This window comes from Phyllobates terribilis, unplaced genomic scaffold (genome assembly GCF_046119375.1).
Source record: "Phyllobates terribilis strain yellow unplaced genomic scaffold, ASM4611937v1 Scaffold_9__5_contigs__length_417890890, whole genome shotgun sequence".
NCBI lineage: Eukaryota > Metazoa > Chordata > Amphibia > Anura > Dendrobatidae > Phyllobates > Phyllobates terribilis.
In genome coordinates, this window is record NW_027362769.1 from 220,291,494 (window position 1) to 220,312,144 (window position 20,651).

Below are 20,651 nucleotides of genomic sequence, written 5' to 3' on the forward strand. Positions count from 1 at the left end.
TACCTGAGAGTGAGATATCGCACATCTGGATGAGATGCAATACCTCTGTAGCAACCGAACCCCCAGGGTGCTACATCAGCGCTGATTGAGCTCCGGCGTCACGTGGCACATCAACAGCATGGGAGCCCCTGGACCGCGAGTGCCAACACCGCTGGAACGGCGCCAGCACGGGAGGGAAGTATAGACGTTATTATTTTATCACAGCCAAACATTTTGATCAAGAAGGGGTTGTCCTAGTAGTGGACAGCCCCTTTAAGAGCTGCCAAGTTGTTTTACTGCTAGTGAGCAAGGGTGAGAAAAGCCATACAGTGGACAAGTTGCTACTCTGCATCAAGCAGCAAATCTTACATTGGATGGATCCCCATTAACTGCAACACTGCATAGTAATAAGCAACAGCGCGCAAAACATTCTGGTTGCACTGTGTTTAGATAAAGTAACTCATGCTCCCTGCATGGCACATGTTTTTAATTTAATCCTGTAAAATTTCTTAAAAAAATATACTTGCTTGAAGAAGGTAGTGACTGAGAGAGTGTCTGGGCGTTTCGACCGTTCTTTTGGCGAAGCCATGTATTTTTCAATAATCTTCTGCCCTACAGTATATGGGCAATACAGATCCTGGAGTGTTTTTTTAAAAAAAACAAAAGCAAAAAGCAGCTGCGTTTGACAGTATAGAAGAATTCCTAAAAACACGTTCAATATCCGGATAAATGTCTAATTATGATCAGTATCTGTATGGGCAAGTTGCTTCTCATCTCACTAAAGTTGAGGTGGTGATTTTGATCTCTGCGACAGAGTTCAGTGAAAGCTGTGACCACTATGACCTTACAAGTGATTGGGGGAGATCATGTCAGAATCTGCTTGCCTATGGCAGGGGCGGGGAACCTCAGGCCCATGGGCCACTTACGGCCCGCGATGTCCTTTTATCCGGCCTCTGAACAGATTCCCGGGGACCGCAGTGCTTGAGCCGGCAGCTGTATTTTGACAGCCGCCAGCCCATTAATTTCTTATTGCTCTGCAAATACGCGCATGCAGTGTTCACTACTAAACGCCAAGGCGCGTGCAATAAAAGATTACATCCTGACACCAGTGCCAGCATCAGGACCTTCTTTGTGGGCAGAGTTAGCGTGCAATTTGTACGGCCCCCGAAGGATGATAAAAATATCCAAATGACCCTTGGCAGAAAAAAGATTCCTCACCCCTGGTCTATGGTAAGAAAATAGTATGGAAATTTCGTATTTTAAAAATATTTTTTACAAATGCATATTATTCCATATGTCTTTGTATAGATATTGATGACCTGGGCCTTGATCTAGTGTGTGGTACACAGGAAATCACAGCTTCTTTTCACACTTGTCAGCTGAGAAGTCTTCACCTTAATGTCACCCATATCCACCTCCTGGATGGCAACTGTGTTGGCTTTGCAGAGGGGAACAACACTGGAGTTATTTCCACTACTTCTTCTCTGCAAGATGGAGCGTGTGGGAACCGTGTGATAGTAAGTACACTCATACAATGACCTTGCCAATCATAAAAAAATTGCAGCCAAATGACAACCACATCCTTCTGATAAATCACTCAACAGCAGACATCAAATTTTGGGTGAAGGGCCTCTTTGTAGGTAATTCTGCTGTGGATATTTTAGCTCTTACTAATGGATGAACCCAATTTGGCACCAATTAGAAAACTTTGGCCAATATTGTCATTGGGGCACTGTGACCAATAATATGATGCATCGTAAAGAATGGGAAGGATCATTGTGCCATGTTTTTTTTGAGCACCAAATGAACTTGACTTGTCTGTGCATGAGAAAAGATTGTATCTCTAAAGCTTCTGACAATACTCACCACTCATTTTAAGAATAAATCATTGACTTTATGAAACTTTTTTACCCCATTGGCATTGCTGTTCCTGAGAACCTGACACAACTTTTCGAGCTCACATCCACAAATATGAATGGTTCTTTGCTTACAATGTTGTGTCAGACATTCATTAACATACATCTCTAAGCAGTGCAATGAGGATTTAAAGAGGACCTCTTATCTGCTCAGAAAACTTAAGGTAAATACCTTGGAAAAATTCCTGAGGTCCCCTGATTCTGACGCTCTTTTCCATTTTGTGCTGCGCCCCCCATTGCAGAGATATTCACAATTTTTTTTTCTGCAACTCAGTATGTGAAATCTCTGCTTGTAGTTGAACTGGGCGTTTCCCAGAACGTGCGCTTTCACCCCTCCCAGATACGGCCAATCACAGCTGTGCATCTGATCTAGAAAACTATCAGTCTGATCATACTGAGCTGTGATTGGCAGCATTTTGAAAGAAAGAGGTAAAAGAACATGCCCCCCTTAGAAAACTCTGAAGAAATGCCCAGTTGGACCGCAAGCAGAGATTTCACATACTGCGTTCCAAAAACAAAAAAATATGAATATCTCTGCAATAAAATTATGCAATGTAAAAGATGGAAAAGAGCAGCAGAATCAGGAGAGCTCAGGTATTTTTACAATGAATTTTTTTTTTGGAGCAAGTGACAGGTCCTCTGTAAAACGAGACTTTATTACATCATATATAAATCATATATAAAAGACCATTTTCACTGGATTTTCCTTGATTCTTCACGGGTTTTAACTAAGTTCTGCCACTATTGGGAATGTCCTCTACTTTTTGCTTTCATCGGCAAGCAAATTGCCATTGTACAGAGAACTTTGCTTACTCATATCTGGGAGTATGAGTTTCTCCTCTTAATATGGGAGAATAATAAACAGTCAGAACCCCACTGATCTGGCATTTATTACCTATCCAATAGAGCAGTGATAAATACTTCTGGTTGGAATTGAGTTACACTTTAATTTAAAGGGTATCTATTGAAGTAACTTTTCCGATAGTTGATGACTTGTATCCAACTGCTATCATGTCTCCCATACACAGCACACAGAGGGTATTCCCTCTCTTCTTTCCTTAGTTAACTCAGACAGAAGTAGTAACTGCTTGGAGGAAATAATACAGCCGTATTAAGCAGTGTAAATGTGAATCCATATCTGGCGTGAGATAAAAAACATATTAGAAAGCTCAATAATATTTTTCTGTGTCTACCATTGCTTACACCGAGAACAAGTGATCGGCGGGGGTACCGGGTGTCGCAAGCCCACCAATCTAATATTGATGACTTATCCCAAGTTTAGGTCAACAATATAAAGTACTGGATACGTTTCTTACGTTCACCTGTGTATTGATTTATGCAAAGTTGGTTGAAAGTACAGTTCGCATTTAACTTTGCTTCATTTTTTTTTTTTTAGACTAATGGAACACATGCAACTTACAAAAATACAATGTTTGTGCAAATGAAGACAGACCAGATCATTGTAAGAAATTATGAAGTTCAGCTGGGATTTTCATGTACTTATCCTCTGGATTTACAGCTGACTCTGCAGAACACACTGAAACCAGTTGTGAGGTAATGGCATTCTGGAGTTATTATTTTGTTACAAATTTTATTTGATTTTGTTTTAATATTCAGCATTTAAACAATAATAGTACCAAAAAAAATACTACGCCAATATGCTACATTTGTGATCACAGATGGACTGTAGATCTGTATTTTAATGAATATTATTGTGCCATTTGAGATTTTCCAAGTGCTTCCTACAGATTGGAGTCACATATTCATTCTTTTTTTTTTTTTAATGAAGATCACATATTTTATTTTATTCTTTCTATTACACTCCTCAATGTTTAAATTTCAACAGCAAGAAGGAAAAGTCGTGGACTTATGGTAATCACGGGACCAATAGTGATTCTATGTGACTGCAGACTTGTGAATCCTCACATCTCGCATAGCGCAGACTGTCAGGATTCTCTGGTCCCGGGAGTGGGTGGTCATGTGACCGTAAGCATGCAATATGCATTTTCCCGGCCACATTCCGACTAGACGTGCACTGACTCGCTCAATTCACATGTATTTGTATAACAAAATTCATGCACATGCAAGAGAAAACTATTTGCAAGAGCATCTGTGTGGATTTTCAAATACATAGCTTGCCATATCTGTTGTGAATTTTTTTACAGGTTTCAGAGATTCGTGTAAAAAGTTTGGTAGACCACAGTAACTTCTACCATTTGGAACATCCAAAATTAAAAGCAAAGCCACAGAAAGAGGAATTAAAATTCCCCCCCAAAATTCAAGAATTAGCACAGCAAAAAAGGGCATCAGTGTTTACCTGCCCAGGTCTCAGAACTAATGCACTACCAGGATTCAGCAAACCCATATAATAAAGATGGCGGCAGCACAGGTGCAAAATACTGATGGGACAACCACTCACAACCTACCATTTCATGGAGGGGGTGATTGTTTAACATTAACATTACACACAAAAAAGGCTTGTATAGGGGGCTGCCCAGCACTATCTAAGTGCACCCCATGAGGACAGACACCCAAGCTTACAAGGCCAACATTGATGGGGGCACGGTTGCTCCCTGGATAAAAATATAAAGTGCAAAAAATATATATATAATACACTTGAGGTATTGACCGATATTTTGGCCAAATAAAGCAATTTAACAAACCACGTCAACAGTCCGCATACTTGCGAGTCCCTACACTAAAATTAAATCAAAGCAGAAAGAGTAATTAAAATTACCCCCAAAATTCAAGAATTAACACGTTGGTAGGTTGTGAGTAGTGGTCCAATCAGTATTTTGCACCTGTGCTGCCTCCATCTTTATTAAGTGGGTTTGCTGCATCCTGATTTAGAATAGTGTTTCTCAAACCGCGTCTTCACAGACCCCCAACACATCATGTTTTCAGGACTTCCCTAGTAGTGCACAGGTGGGGAAACCTCTGGTAGTTTCTGATGTCTTTAGAATAAATCCATCACTTGTGCAATACTAAGAAAATCCTGAAAACATGTCGTGTTGGAGGCCCTGATGACTGGAGTTTGGGAAACACTGATTTAGAACATCCATAGCATACATGTCATAGTTGTGTTACTATTCATACTAAGTTTTTGCATAAAAATACCACTTTTTGTCTTTAGAACTTGTCATCAATATCACATCGGTGGGGGACGGGTGCGATGCTCACTCTAAACAGCTGATTCATGGTGGCATGGTGGCAAGGCGGCTCTGTACACAGTGTACTGACCAAGTACTGTAACTGCAGTTGAGCTGGAGTAACCCAAAACAGACACTACACCATGTATAGAGCTTTGGTCTTCCAACTCTATTCTGTGTACTATCGGCGGTCTCGCCACCAGGTATTAGCTAATTGATGGGGTTCCCATTTTGGAACTCATTCCTTGGACCTACCAGAGAAAATTCATATGATCCACTTTATCACTGCATATGTAGCACGGCTGCTACAGGGGTATTGCACCTCGAACCAGAGGTGTGATATTCCACTCCCGGGTAAGGATGGAGTGTGGACCGGGGCTCAGTAAGCTGCATGCACCACACACACCCCATTTCCGAGGAACAGACCAACGGTGCTCCCACTAGACAGAGTGCAGGCACGACAGCTTCTGTTCCTGGCTGGAGTGGGGAGGGGGAGGAAAACCCAGTGGTGTAGGAGCAGATAGGGGTGGGTCTCTGGGCATAGGTAGGAGCCCATTGGTTGCTAGTCACCTGGGCTCACACATAGAGGGAGGTATATAAGGTGGGCACCATCTTAGATCAGGGTTCAGTCCGGTTCAGTTCAGGCAGGAGGAGAAGAGGAGAGGAGCTCAGCCAGAGAGGGCTGACAGGGAGCTGTGGCTCAGTCTGGGCCCAGCTCCAGAGGCAAGCCTGGAGTGGAGGCCTGAGACAGCAGAAAGAGAGAGGAGGAGGAACAGGAAGGAAAGTAAGAAAGGAACTGGAACAGAGGAGAAAGGAAGCAAAGAACACAGAGAAAGGCCCAGAGACACGAAGGCAGAAGGAACCCCATATTCCCAGAGGAGATACTGGGTGAAGGGTTGGCAGAATAGGGTACCGGAACCCAAATTGGTGGAGGCGACTAATCCTCAGCCAAAACCGGAGGTTGTGACCACATCTTGGTGCGACCCCTCACTACATCCACCAGAAAGGCATACCGCATAGGGTCAGGGAAACCGGGAGAGGTTTCGCCAACAGAAGGCCCGAGGAAGCTGGACAAAGGTGGGTCACTGGTGGGGACGGCCAGTAGAAAGGAAGAGAGGGGAGCTCTGAACCACGCTCTGGAATTGCCTGGGAGTTGACCGAGTCCCTCACCTGGTGGACGCAGCACGGCTCGGGCGGTCACTGCTGGCCGAAGTGATCTGAACAACAACAGTGAGTAAAGCTTTGGAAACTGCACCACAAGTCTCTGTGTTTCATCGCCGCACCAGCACCATCAGTACTGGGACACTCGCACCATCACTCCCATCATTATCCACACTAGCTGCCCTGGGGCAATAATCCTCCCGTGGGGAGTCATCCCATACTCAGCTGCACAAACAACATCAGCCTCAGCGGTCTGCAGTGCAGCGGCGGTCCCCACTGACCGCAATCCACGGGTGGCGTAGTCGGACACTTATTACAATACAAATAGACTGCCACTGGTTTGACCACCCTGGGCACGGACCGGGTCACCGCCACGGAGAACTACAACCCCCAGCGATCCGGCTCCGGGTATTCCCCCTGCACAGCAGCAGCAGCAGCACAGGCCCAGGGGGCGCGTCACATAGACATGTAGTCAAAAAGGTCTAAAAGGTTATACTGTATGTGCGAACCCTAGTGGCTCCAAATTCAGCGCCACACCAAAAAATGGAGTTATCTGCTGGACCTGTGCGTCAACGACTAGACTGAACATAGGTTGCCAGTCCGACCCTGCACATTTTATATCGATGTCCCCCAATGTTCTTTGCACAAGAAGAAGTACATTGCAAAGGTTCCACCGATTTTCTGAATTAACCTTAGTTATTATATAGTTTTAATTATCATCTTTATTTCTTATAGCGCATATAACAGTCCTCGGTGCTGAACTGACTCCTTCCGTTGGGTTCCAGGACTTGGATACGTCTTTGTATCACTCGATGATTAGTTTTTGATTAGTTCAGTGATTTTCAGGCTCAGTCACTCGTATATATGTATTTTTTAATACAGTTCGCTGACTCTGCACATTGAAGGAACTGGAAACTTCAAGGCACAAATGGTCCTGTATAAAAATGAGAATTACCAATACCCTTATAAAGATCATGAGGTTACGCTGTCAACCAAAGCCAGGCTGTATGTTGCCGTCACTCTTGAAGGCGAAAACACAGATCAGTATGTGGTGGTGATGAAGAACTGCTTTGCGACTCCGACAAGGAATTTCTATGATCCGGTGAAATATTATATAATAAAAAATGGGTAGGTCTAAGAAAATGTAGATAGAACCCAAATATTACAACTACACAAAAGTGTGAATGACCACAGACAAAAATATATTAAGAGGGATAGATTTTATTAATACGTTAAAATATATATTAAAATGGTGGGAAGCAATACACAGAAGAAATTGAAAGTTCATGATAAACGTATATATGCTTGTTCTCATTACATTATTTAACATGGAAATTGAAATACAGCTTATAATAAATCAATAATTGTATAAATACTTAAGTGGATAAATAGATACACTGCATATAAATATTACAAAGATAACATGCCATAGAAGAGAAAAATAGCATATGATGGAGGACCCCAGGACTCCGACGTACGTTTCTCCCTTGGCTTTCTCAAGGAGTGAACCCCAATATTACGTAGCTAAAGAAGATTATGAAATAAACTATGGTATGTTCTATAACTGTCACCAGTGTGATTCCAGATTTATCTATTGTATTGTATGGTTCAGAGACACAGACAGAAGATGCTCCTGCACAAGAACAGTCTATGGGCCCTCTGCAGTAAAATAGCTCATCATAATGCAGCCCTTTATGCATCTATGACAGAAGCTCCTTGCTGCTTTCAAGGTGGTAGTGGCCTCCTTACCTCTTGGGCACCTGTGCGGCTGGACAGGTTGCACCAATAGTGTGTCCGCCCCTGGTATGGTAACCATATAGGATCCTTGTTGGTGCCAGTTTATTGGGACTTAGTGTTTGGCACTGCATGGGAGCTCTATGGTTCTCATTGAATTGGTTTTATGACATTGCTTATGGTTTCTCTATCATTGGCACTTTAGATTGACTAATTAGCTGGAACTATTTTGAGGCTCTGTGCCTGCCACTGCATAGATGCTCTGAGACTGGCACTATATGGGGTATCATTGCTGGCACAATATGGGAATGGTGTAGCTGGCACTATATCTGGATCTATACTGTATTGAGGCTCTGTCCCTGCCACTGAATAGGTTCTCTGTGACTTGCACTGTATGGGTTTTGTAGCTGGCATAATTATGGTTATGATGTGGCTGGTGCTATATTGGGCATTCTGGGTGGCACAATATAGGGCTGTGTGGTTGACACTCTATCCAAGCTCAATGGTGGTCACTAAATAGGTTATTTGTGACTGCCACTGGATGGGTTTTGTGTCTGACAAGGTATGGGGATCTTAGGACTGACAATATATTGCTGCTAAAACACTTTGCATACCGAGTGATTCTGCAGATGGCACTATATGGTGGCTTTGTTGCTGGTCCTTTATCAGAGACCATGTTAAAAGGGCACTGTGATTTGTACTTCGATATGGACGTGGTGGCTGCTGGCGTTTTGGGGCACTGACTGCACTGTAATTAGATCTATCAACTGACACTTTAATGAGGATCTGATCTGAGTACGTTGACTATGACTCCGCTGACTTATCTCATATGTGTGTATGAATGTACTGAGCATTGGATTGAGGCATTAAAGTGCGTGCCCGTATTAATAATGACAATAAAATCCTAATCCACCTTTAAAAATTGGGAAATCTTAGTAATGTGTAAGTTCTGAGAGTGCTTGGGTTGCTCGTCATCCATCTGATTAGTATCTTTTAAACAGATGCCCCAACAGAAGGGATGGAACCGTTCACATCAAGGACAACGGGGTCTCCACAGAAGGTCGCTTCTCTGTTCAGATGTTCAAATTTGTTGGTGATTACGAGTCAGTATTTCTGCACTGCGAAGCAAACATCTGTGATACCACCAGAGACAGATGTAAACCCGTGAGTAATTGTATAGTTATAATGTTTTATTGTTTCAGTAAACCTTGTAAGCCATCCTGCTGATTTTAGGACGTATTGCCCTTCCTGGAGTCCTAAACTGGCCATTCACATTAGTTATAAATTTCCTCATTCCTGATCATTTCAACAAGACAAGGTGACTAATGTGTATGGGGCTTTCCAACTCTCTGTCAGGAAAGATAAGGATCGGGCTGATGGATGTTCATCAGCCTAATCATTTTATTCTAGGAGAGATAAGCCAAAGCCAGGCCTTTTTTGGTACTTTACTCTTCTCTTACAATTATTACCTGAGATTGAAGGTCTCTCATATGATGAGAAGTTGGAAAAGTTGGGCTTGTTTAGTTTAGAAAAATTACGCCTCAGAGGGGATCTCATTTATATGTATAAATATATATGTGGTCAGTACAAAGGACTAGCACATGACTTATTCCTTCCAAAGACCATACTAAGGACCAGGGGGCACTCATTACGGGAGGAAGAAAGGCGATTCCGGCACCTAAACAGGAAAGGGTTCTTTACAGTCAAAGCAGTCAGACTGTGAAATGCCGACCACAGAGGTAGTGATGGCCGACACTATAACAGCTTTTATACAAGGGCTGGATGATTTCCTCAGTACACATAACATTGTGAGATATAGATAATTTAGTGACAAAAAATGTATAATCGGTGGAGAAAGGTTGAACTTGATGGACCCGAGTCTTTTTTCAACCTATGTAACTATGAACAGTAACACATGAGGGCTCCACTGAGCATACATGTATATAGGGAATGGAGGAGGGCTGCAACTCTTAGCTATTGGCTAAGAAAGTGTTCAGATAACAGCAATCTAATATGTTACTCCCAAATATCTTGTAACCCCTCTGTCATTATTTACCTTTATATATTTGATCTAAGGCAACAAGGGGGTGTTAAAATTAATATACATTATACATGGTGGTCAAGCAGGTTATAGGTTAATATTTAATATCCTTGGAGATCTAGGGTGGATTAAAATGTAACACTTAATATTATATAATATAAATACTAAATGTGGGGATTATCACTTTGTTTGGGATGAAGAAGGGGTTAATGACGCTGGTTTGGGGAAAGAGAGTATACCAATAATTTAACGTTAACTCCCTAATTCTATTTAGTGATTGGATCTCTAGTTTTCTGGCACTGAACTCCAAATCATGTTTTGCTTTTTTTTAACATTAACATTTTTTATCTGCCTGCAGCTCCCACTAGGGGGAGCTCACTGCATAGATTTCTACAGCTGCCATTGAATTCAGCAATAAATTCATATGCAATGAGCTCCCCCTAGTGGTGATAAAAGGAATATTACAATATCTGCTCCCTCTCACTAAATGCACCCATAGAAGTTGTCAATCTTGAACTAATGGAATATAAGAATAATATCACTAAAATAATCATTTTACAGGGCTCACTATGATATTTGTTCATTTATATAACTGAATTAACAAGTAAATATGACATGCTTTATTTTTTTTTATTTTTTGCAGTCATGTTCTGGTCTCCGCTCAAATTTTCCTCAGAGTGATGATAATGGGTTTGTTTTAGCTTATGGTCCCATAGTGGCATCAGGTGAGTATTGAAACAAAATTTAACAGAAAATGCTGTCTCACCAAAAAATATAAAAAATATGTTGAGTCTTGTAATGAAATTCAAAAGTATAAAAATAATATACAAAAATTTCATAAAAATCACAAAACTGAGTGTGAAAGACGTACATAACTCTAATTCATCATTCATTTCTAACAATAATTCTAACATTTGAGTTTGGTCTAAAAACCGGAAGAATTAACGTCATTGTGCAACAAATTAATATATATATAATAAACTGTCAATACAAATAAAGTAGGTTTATTCATTAATTAAATTGCTATTTCTATGTACGTATCACTTTCTTCATGACAAAATAGATTAATGACACCTATGTGCAATTTATAGGTCTTGCAAATAAAATATAATCTTTGTTTTTAATATGATTAATTAAAAGGGTATTCACATCTCCAAGATCCTATCCCAATATGTAGTAGGTGTAATAATAATAATAATAATAATATTAGCAAATACCTCCAATTAGAAATGTAGTATAGTTCTTCTGATTAGCTATGTCACTTACCCCATGTGCAGGGCATTGCAGTAGCTTAGGTATCTCAGTAACTCTCACTATATGATTAGTCATAACCATGGATACATAAGCTTCTGCAATGCCCTACACCAGGGGTCCTCAAACTTTTTAAACAGGTGGCCAGTTCACGGTCCCTCAGACCATTGGAGGGCCGGAATATAGTTTTTTAAAAAAACTATGAACAAATTACTATGCACACTGCACATATCTTATTTTGTAGTAAAAAAAACAATACAGGAACAAATACAATATTTAAAATGAAGAACAAGTAAAGTTAAATCAACCGGTATTTCAATAGGTATGTAACTGTACCCAGTAGGCTGCATAGGTCCCCAATAGGCAGGTAAATGTCCCCAATAGGCAGCATAGGTCCTCAATAGGCAGGTAAATGTCCCCAATAGGCAGCATCGGTCCTCAATAGGCAGGTAAATGTCCCCAATAGGCAGCATAGGTCCCCAATAGGCAGCATAGGTCCCCAATAGGCAGGTAAATGTCCCTAATAGGCAGCATAGGTCCCCAATAGGCAGGTAAATGTACCCAATAGGCAGCATAGGTCCCCAATAGGCAGGTAAATGTACCCAATAGGCAGCATAGGTCCCCAATAGGCAGGTAAATGTACCCAATAGGCAGCATAGGTCCCCAATAGGCAGGTAAATGTACCCAATAGGCAGCATAGGTCCCCAATAGGCAGGTAAATGTACCCAATAGGCAGCATAGGTCCCCAATAGGCAGGTAAATATCCCCAATAGGCAGGTAAATGTACCCAATAGGCAGCATAGGTCCCCAATAGGCAGGTAAATGTCCCCAATAGGCAGGTAAATATCCCCAATAGGCAGGTAAATATCCCCAATAGGCAGCATAGGTCCTCAATGGGCAGGTAAATGTTCCCAATAGGCAGCATAGGTCCCCAATAGGCAGGTAAATGTACCCAATAGGCAGCATAGGTCCCCAATAGGCAGGTAAATGTACCCAATAGGCAGCATAGGTCCCCAATAGGCAGGTAAATATCCCCAATAGGCAGGTAAATGTACCCAATAGGCAGCATAGGTCCCCAATAGGCAGGTAAATGTCCCCAATAGGCAGGTAAATATCCCCAATAGGCAGGTAAATATCCCCAATAGGCAGCATAGGTCCTCAATGGGCAGGTAAATGTTCCCAATAGGCAGGCTGTTTCCCCCTTATAATGCCCCATGCAGGCTGTTCCCCCCTTATAATGCCCCATGCTGGATGCCACCCCCATATAATGCCCCATGCAGCATGTCACCCCCCCATATAATGCCCCATGCAGCATGTCACCCCCCCCATATTATGCCCCATGCGGCATATCACCCCCCCATATTATGCCCCATGCAGGATGTCCCTTTCCCCCCATATAATGCCCCATGCAGGATTCCCCCCCCCCATATAATGCCCCATGCAGGATGTCACCCCCCATATAATGCCCCATGCAGGATGTCACCCCCCATATAATGCCCCATGCAGGATGTCACCCCCCAATATAATGCCCCATACAGGATGTCACCCCCCCATATAATGTCCCATGCAGGATATCACTCCCCTGTCTTTATAATGCCCCATGCAGCATGTCACCCCCCCATATAATGCCCCATGCAGCATGTCACCCCCCATATAATGCCCCATGCAGCATGTCACCCCCCCATATAATGCCACATGCAGCATGTCACCCCCCCATATGCCACATGCATGTCACCCCCCATATAATGCCCCATGTAGGATGTCACCCCCCCATATTATACCCCTTGCAGGATGTCACCCCCCCATATAATGACCTATGCCTCCATACATTAAAAAAAAAAATCCAATACTCACCTCACTTCTCACTTGCTGCCGCTGCTCTACTCTGGTCTGGACTCCAGCGTCGCGGCGTCATCGTCCCGCTCTGGGCTGCCTGTGACGGCACTCGGGAGGGCGTGGTGTAAAGACGTCATCGCACCCTCTGACCTGAGACGTCACAGGAAGCGCAGATCAGGAAGACAGCGGATCTGCAGAGGCACGGGGAGAGGTAAGTATCCGCCTGCCGGGGCCCTGGGCAAGCGGGGGAGAAGGGCGGGCGCTGACACCGCAGTCCTCTCCTCCGCCAATAGCCCGGCGGGCTGGATAAAAGTCCTCCGCGGGCCGCATGTGGCCCGCGGGCCGTAGTTTGAGGACCCCTGCCCTACACAATGGGTTAGAGACTTAACTAATCAGAACTATACTATATTTCTAATTTGAAGTATTTGCTATTATTATTACTACATATACTACATATTGGGATAGGATTTCAGAGATGGTAATACCCATTTAATTAATGAATCTATTTATTAGTGTATTAATTCACTAAACTTGCACATTCCCTTATTGGGCACATACAATTTTAACTTTCTATTAAAAATAAATCGGCAAATAAATTTATCATATTTATCTACATTGTGTTTCCGGAAAAACAAAACAAAGATACTTAACACATTTAAAATATAATTTTTTGCTACTTTTTTCACTTCCCTTTGTATATTCCAAAACTCCTTCTCCTACTCCGCTATTCCCCACAGAACAATGAAGAATGGTTTCATTTAAGACACCATAGTGAGGTAGAATAAAGCTTATGGACAAGGTAAGGAGACCAATGTCGGGTACTTGGAAAGAAATATTTCTCCACAATTGAACATGGAGAAAGTTTAAAAATGTTGAAATTTATTTGCATTCATTTTATATTAAATTCCTAATTTGTGTAATAAAATAAATGCCATTGATGGTAAAGAATAAAACGATCTGTCACATTTACGAGGATGTGGAAAGTGTACAATGTCCCCCCAAAAATCCCAAAAATGATATAATTCTTTTAAAAAAATAATGCTTTAAACAATGTTTTTTTAAATAAACTGTCACCACTGATATAAAATTCAAGCTCTGGGACAAAATACAGACACGTCTCCTCTTGTACAAGCTTAAGTAATATTTTGGCCCTACAACAATTATTAAGGCATATAAGGGCCCTAGAGATGGAAATATGGATGGAAATATAAACTGTTTATTCTTGTGTGCTATGATATTGGATAAAAAGATAGTTCTGCAATTTATTTTGGTGTGTTAGATTTTGATTAATATGATGTTGTCTAGGAGGGTTGGAGTTAACTCCCTTTAATCAGTCTATGCTGTGGTCAATAAGACCAAGCTCATACTTCGCGGATTTTCATTTTACTTGAGGATTTTGCTGCAGATTTGTAACCAAATCCGCAGAGGAGGTTTTCCACAACGGAGATTTTTCACAACGTGTGAACACAGCCTATGTCTACAAAGCTATAGTCTATGGGTAAAAGTTGTAGAATGACGTCACACAATAAATGTTGTTTTGATATTGAAAAATTTAGGACTGTTATTTAGTGCAATGAGGTTATCCAAAACTACAATATTTATAACCTACCCCTAGGACAAGTCATCAATATGAAATTGATAGGAATCTGTTGACAGTCGGTAGGTCCAGAATTAGCTGTAAGAAGGTCCCGTGGCTGGCGGAAGTACACAGTGTATGAAGCCAGATCGCTACAGCTCCATACACCATGTAGTGGCCATTCTTGGGTACTGCAGCTCAGCTTCAGTACCCTTTAAGGCAGTGGTTCTCAACTCCAGTCCTCAAGACCCACCAACAGATCATGTTTTCAGGATTTCCTTAGTATTGCACAGGTGATATAATTCCATCACCTGTGCAATACTATGGAAATCCTGAAAACATGATCTGTTCGTGGGTCTTGAGGGCTGGAGTTGCGAACCACTGCTTTAAGGGTATGCTCGCACTTCATGGAATTGCCTGTGGCTAATCCGTCATTAGCAGTATTTCTGCTATAGAGGTACAAATTGTCCCAATCCACATGGAGCTAATTTGCAGATTTTTTTTTCATGTGCATGGGAATATGGTATGTAATATTTCCTTCACTCACATTGGATGTGGAATATTCATGGATTTGCTAAAGATTTTGGAAATATTGAATGTGTGAATAGACCCTATGGTAGTGCCATGTGCATGGAGACTATACAGCAGCACTTGGCCTATCTATGTATTCTAAAAGTTATAAATTGATTCTAGGGGTGAATCTATGTGATAGAGCATCAGAACATGCTGCAATTTTTTCATTTGGAAGCCTAGAGTAAAATTGTACAGAGTCGTAATATGGCTGTGTGAATGTGCCCTAAGATGATATTTTTCAGCATTTTTAATTGTTTCAATATTTGTTTTATATTATAGCAGGATTATAATTATTATATTTTTCATTTAATTTTCAGATGATGAACCGACCTCAGATGCTGCTGCTGGTAAGTTCTCATTTGACTTCACTTTTTTTTAAATCATATGTTTTTTATTAAAATGATTTTGCATTTTATAATACAATAACAACAAAGAAACATCCTTTTCCCCCCATCACGATATACCAGTAAGATACATGCCTGTATTAACCCTATAGAAATAAAAAAATACGTAACAAGATATCCATATATTGATGTCACCAGTTTGAACATTTAAACTATATGTAATGCTGGATCTCTTTCACTTGTCGGTGGCGCTGGGACTGATCCTGACCCATCTAAAGATTCTCCATTATTTTCATTTTAAAAGAGCACTAGAGATGGTGCAAATCAATTTGCAGGATCAGGTCCAGTTGCCACATCAGCAATCAATGTCCGCAGGCCTGAGAACCGCCTCCTATCCTACCATGGCTCTTCTTTTGATTAGCCAGCCTGGCGTGATGTCACATGTGTGTCACGCTGCAATGATGACATCACGCCACGTCGGCCAATCAAAAGAAGAGCCATGGATGCGAGAAGGTTGGAGGCGGTTCTCAGAGCTCCCGTCTAGAGGCCACAAATTACTGACCAGGTCCTGCAAATTAATTTGCACCAAGTCTAATTGCCACCTTAAATGCTCACTGTTGTTTCTATAAACTTTGAGTAAATCCAAAATACAAATTTTAGAACTTTGTCAAAGTTCTAAAAGTCAAATCTGATTTATTGAAGAATTATAAACCATTTCATCCTCTACCCCGATTCGTGAACACATCATTAAAGTGTTATTCCCAAGATATTAATTTATCTCCTATCTGCCAGATGGAGAATAAGTTATTAAACGCTGAGAACCCCACTGATCCTGGGGCCCTTGAACCCTATAATGCTCGACTTCTGATCCATTCATTGTCTATGGGCCGGCTGGAGAAAGCTGAGCACAGTGTCAGTCATGTTGGCAGATTGCACATGTGCAACACACATACAGTGGTGGCCAAAAGTATTGGCACCCCTGCAATTCTGTCAGATTATACTCAGTTTCTTCCTGAAAATGATTGCAATCACAAATTCTTTGGTATTATTATCTTCATTTAATTTGTCTTCAATGAAAAAACACAAAAAGAATTGTCCTAAAGCCAAATTGGATACAATTCCACACCAAACCTAAAAAAGGGGGTGGATAAAAGTATTGGCACTGTTTGAAAAATCATGTGATGCTTCTCTAATTCGTGTAATTAACAGCACCTGTAACTTACCTGTGGCACCTAACAGGTGTTGGCAATAACTAAATCACACTTGCAGCCAGTTAACATGGATTAAAGTTGACTCAACCTCTGTCCTGTGTCCTTGTGTGTACCACATTGAGCATGGAGAAAAGAAAGAAGACCAAAGAACTGTCTGAGGACTTGAGAAACCAAATTGTGAGGAAGCATGAGCAATCTTAAGGCTACAAGTCCATCTCCAAAGACCTGAATGTTCCTGTGTCTTCCGTGCGCAGTGTCATCAAGAAGTTTAAAGACCATGGCACTGTGGCTAACCTCCATAGATGTGGACGGAAAAGAAAAATTGACGAGAGATTTCAACACAAGATTGTGCGGATGGTGGATAAAGAACCTCGACTAACATCCAAACAAGTTCAAGCTGCCCTGCAGTCCGAGGGTACAACAGTGTCAACCCGTACTATCCGTCGGCGTCTGAATGAAAAGGGACTGTATGGTAGGATACCCAGGAAGACCCCACTTCTTACCCCGAGACATAAAAAAGCCAGGCTGGAGTTTGCCAAAACTTACCTGAGAAAGCCTAAAACGTTTTGGAAGAATGTTCTCTGGTCAGATGAGACAAAAGTAGAGCTTTTTGGCAAAAGCATCAACATAGAGTGTACAGGAAAAAAAAGAGGCATTCAAAGAAAAGAACACGGTCCCTACAGTCAAACATGGCGGAGGTTCCCTGATGTTTTGGGGTTGCTTTGCTGCCTCTGGCACTGGACTGCTTGACCGTGTGCATGGCATTATGAAGTCTGAAGACTACCAACAAATTTTGCAGCATAATGTAGGGCCCAGTGTGAGAAAGCTGGGTCTCCCTCAGAGGTCATGGGTCTTCCAGCAGGACAATGACCCAAAACACACTTCCAAAAGCACTATAAAATGGTTTGAGAGAAAGCACTGGAGACTTCTAAGGTGGCCAGCAATGAGTCCAGACCTGAATCCCATAGAACACCCGTGGAGAGATCTCAAAATGGCAGTTTGGAGAAGGCACCCTTGAAATATCAGGGACCTGGAGCAGTTTGCCAAAGAAGAATGGTCTACAATTCCAGCAGAGCATTGTAAGAAACTCATTGATGGTTACCGGAAGCGGTTGTTCGCAGTTATTTTAGCTAAAGGTTGTGCAACCAAGTATTAGGCTGAGGGTGCCAATACTTTTGTCTGGCCCATTTTTGGAGTTTTGTGTGAAATGATCAATGATTTGATTTTTGCTTCATTCTCTTTTGTGTTTTTTCCTTGCAAGCAAATTAAATGAAGATAATAATACCAAAGAATTTGTGATTGCAATCATTTTCAGGAAGAAACTGAGTATTATCTGATAGAATTGCAGGGGTGCCAATACTTTTGGCCACCACTGTAGGTGCGAGAGCTACCTGCTGTTTCATGCATTATTCTGGGTCAAATTCTGCAAAATTTTTCACATTGACCGTCATTTTGCATGGAAAAATCAATCATTTGCACTTTCACATAGGTTAATAATGGTCAGGGTGCTGTCAGTTGTGCACAAGGATAGCACTGACTGTTTGTACGAGGCTTGCACCAATATACAGGTTTTAAGGAAATAATACTTATGCGTGCTGTTCCTCTTCTCACTATTTTTTACTTTTTTTTTTTTTTACAGGGATACATGTGCCTTGGACAACGCTAATACTTATTCTGCTGTGTCTCAAAACCTTCTCCAATTTGTAGTGAAATGTTCATGTGATCAGGTGCAACCTATTTGGTCTCCATTTCTCCTCCTATCCATAGTCCTGCGTGCTCATTCACTATTTGTTGCTGTATGATGCATTTGTTCACTTGTATTTCCAGCTTTTTATTAAAATTAAACCTTTTACTCGTATTCCTTTTCATTGGGTGCAGTCGTTTACTTGTTTGCAAACTCAATAAAATATTGCAAACATTGTTTTAATTGTTGGTGACATGTTTATCAATCAAATGTAATACTTTAAGACATTATTATGTGTGCTGAATGTATTAGAGCAGGGGTGGGCAATTCATTTTCCAGAGGGGTCACATGAGAGACCGTGACAGTTGTGGAGGCTGAACCAATAGGCTGAAATTAACTCCACTCAATATTAATATTAACATATTAATTGTAATTACTTTATATTAATATTAATTGTATCACTTAATATTGAGCAGTATTAAGTATACAGACACCCCCCCCTATATACCATTTGCGCACACACAAAGCCCCAAATAATACCGTAAGAGCCTCCACATAGCCTCCCCACATCCTGCAACTGACCCCCATAGCCTCCCCACATCCTGCAACTGACCCCCATAGCCTCCCCACGTCCAGCAACTGACACAACAACTGACCTCCATAGCCTCCCCATGTTCAGCAACTGACCCAATAACTGACCCCATGGCCTCCCCATGTCCAGGAACTGACCCCCATAGCCATGAAAAAAAAAAACACCACATACTCACCTCGCTCCCGTTCCTGTTGCCCAGACACTGTGCCTCTGTTCCTGTCTCCGATGCGCAACTCAGCTGAGCTGACGCGATGACATGTCATGTCAGCTGTCTCACTCGCTGATTGGTGGAAGAAGGAGCCGGTGGCGCCATCTTCCACCAATGGGTCCAACAGTGGGTGGCGGTGGACAGGCGGGGGAGGGCACGGTTCAGCCAGTGGGCCACTGTTTTCAGCCCAAGGCTCTCGGTTCGCAGGCCGGACGGGGACAGCCACAGGGCCGGATGTGGCCCACAGGCGCACTTAGCCCAGGCCTATATTAGAGTATAAATACTGTTTCTCTAACCTCTGTAAACAAGGAAAAGGATACAAAAAGATAGAGATAAAGAATGTTCCCAGAGATACAGATAAATGTAGAATTCACAAGTTCAAAAACACTGGCTACACTACCTGGATGTAGCAGAAAGAGGGAGCTGTCACCGTCAGCCACCAGATTGAGGAGGAGGAAGGTGGTGAAAAGCCCTCGAATTGCAGTAAAAGACCTGCAGCAGGATAAAGTGCCAGCAGGCACTGAGGTTTCATTCTGCACAGTAAAGTGCATGCTAGACACTGAAGATCTCCATGCCCAAACTCTAAGACACTCTACAGACCTAAAAACATATGCTCAAAACTATATAAATAAGCCACTGAAGTTTTGGCATTCTGTTCTGTGGAGGGATGAAACAAAACTGCCATTTTTCAGACCTATGGGATCAGCACCATGTCTGTAGGCGGAAAAATGAAGCATTATACTGAAAATAACACCATGCCCACAATGAAGCATGACGGTGGCTTGGTGATGCTCTGGGGCTGCTTAGCTTCATCCGGCATTGGAAACCTGTACCATGTGGAAGGCATAACGAATTCAAACAAGCATTCACCACCTTAACAGTGTTCAGACACAATAATAGTCTAACGAAAAACCAATAAAAAAAAACGTATAAGTAAATGGAAATGAATATGACCAAAATAAATACCGTAGATAAAAAAAAAAAAAAAAAGGTTTACTAAGTGATGGAAATTAAAGACGATTATTAAAACATGCTAAAAAATAAATCCACACACATGGAATGGTGAATCATCATGGAACCCTGAATATATGTATTCCAAACCGAACAATGATATGCAGTGTCGGAATTGAGTGTTTTCAAATTATAACAAGTAAAGCAGAGTCTCACTTGCCTTAAATTGGACTATGTGAATTGTGATAGCCGCAGAGAACGGTTGAGTAGACATTTGGCCCTTCTCCTAATTGAATAGACATCCTAACAAGAACTTCCGATTTAAACTGGGTTTCATTTATTATGGGACCCCAGTTTAGGAATTTCTCTCCCTACACTATCCAATTTTAGCATAGGCACAAAATTAATACAATAAAAGTTATATTTTAACTTTTTGCACAAGCAT

At 41.7% G+C, this 20,651-nt stretch overlaps 1 protein-coding gene across 1 annotated transcript in view; it reads left to right on the plus strand.

Moving 5' to 3' along the window:
• Window positions 1-18,698, plus strand: part of LOC141162040 (uromodulin-like) — a 54,738-nt gene extending 36,040 nt beyond the window's left edge. Inside the window, exons 11-17 of the mRNA XM_073647687.1 lie at window positions 1,288-1,496; window positions 3,292-3,449; window positions 7,088-7,333; window positions 8,941-9,103; window positions 10,624-10,705; window positions 15,534-15,563; window positions 18,411-18,698. Coding sequence (XP_073503788.1) covers window positions 1,288-1,496; window positions 3,292-3,449; window positions 7,088-7,333; window positions 8,941-9,103; window positions 10,624-10,705; window positions 15,534-15,563; window positions 18,411-18,478 — 956 coding nt within the window. The 3' untranslated portion in view covers window positions 18,479-18,698. The remainder of the gene's footprint in view (window positions 1-1,287; window positions 1,497-3,291; window positions 3,450-7,087; window positions 7,334-8,940; window positions 9,104-10,623; window positions 10,706-15,533; window positions 15,564-18,410) is intronic.
• Window positions 18,699-20,651: the final 1,953 nt, after the last annotated feature.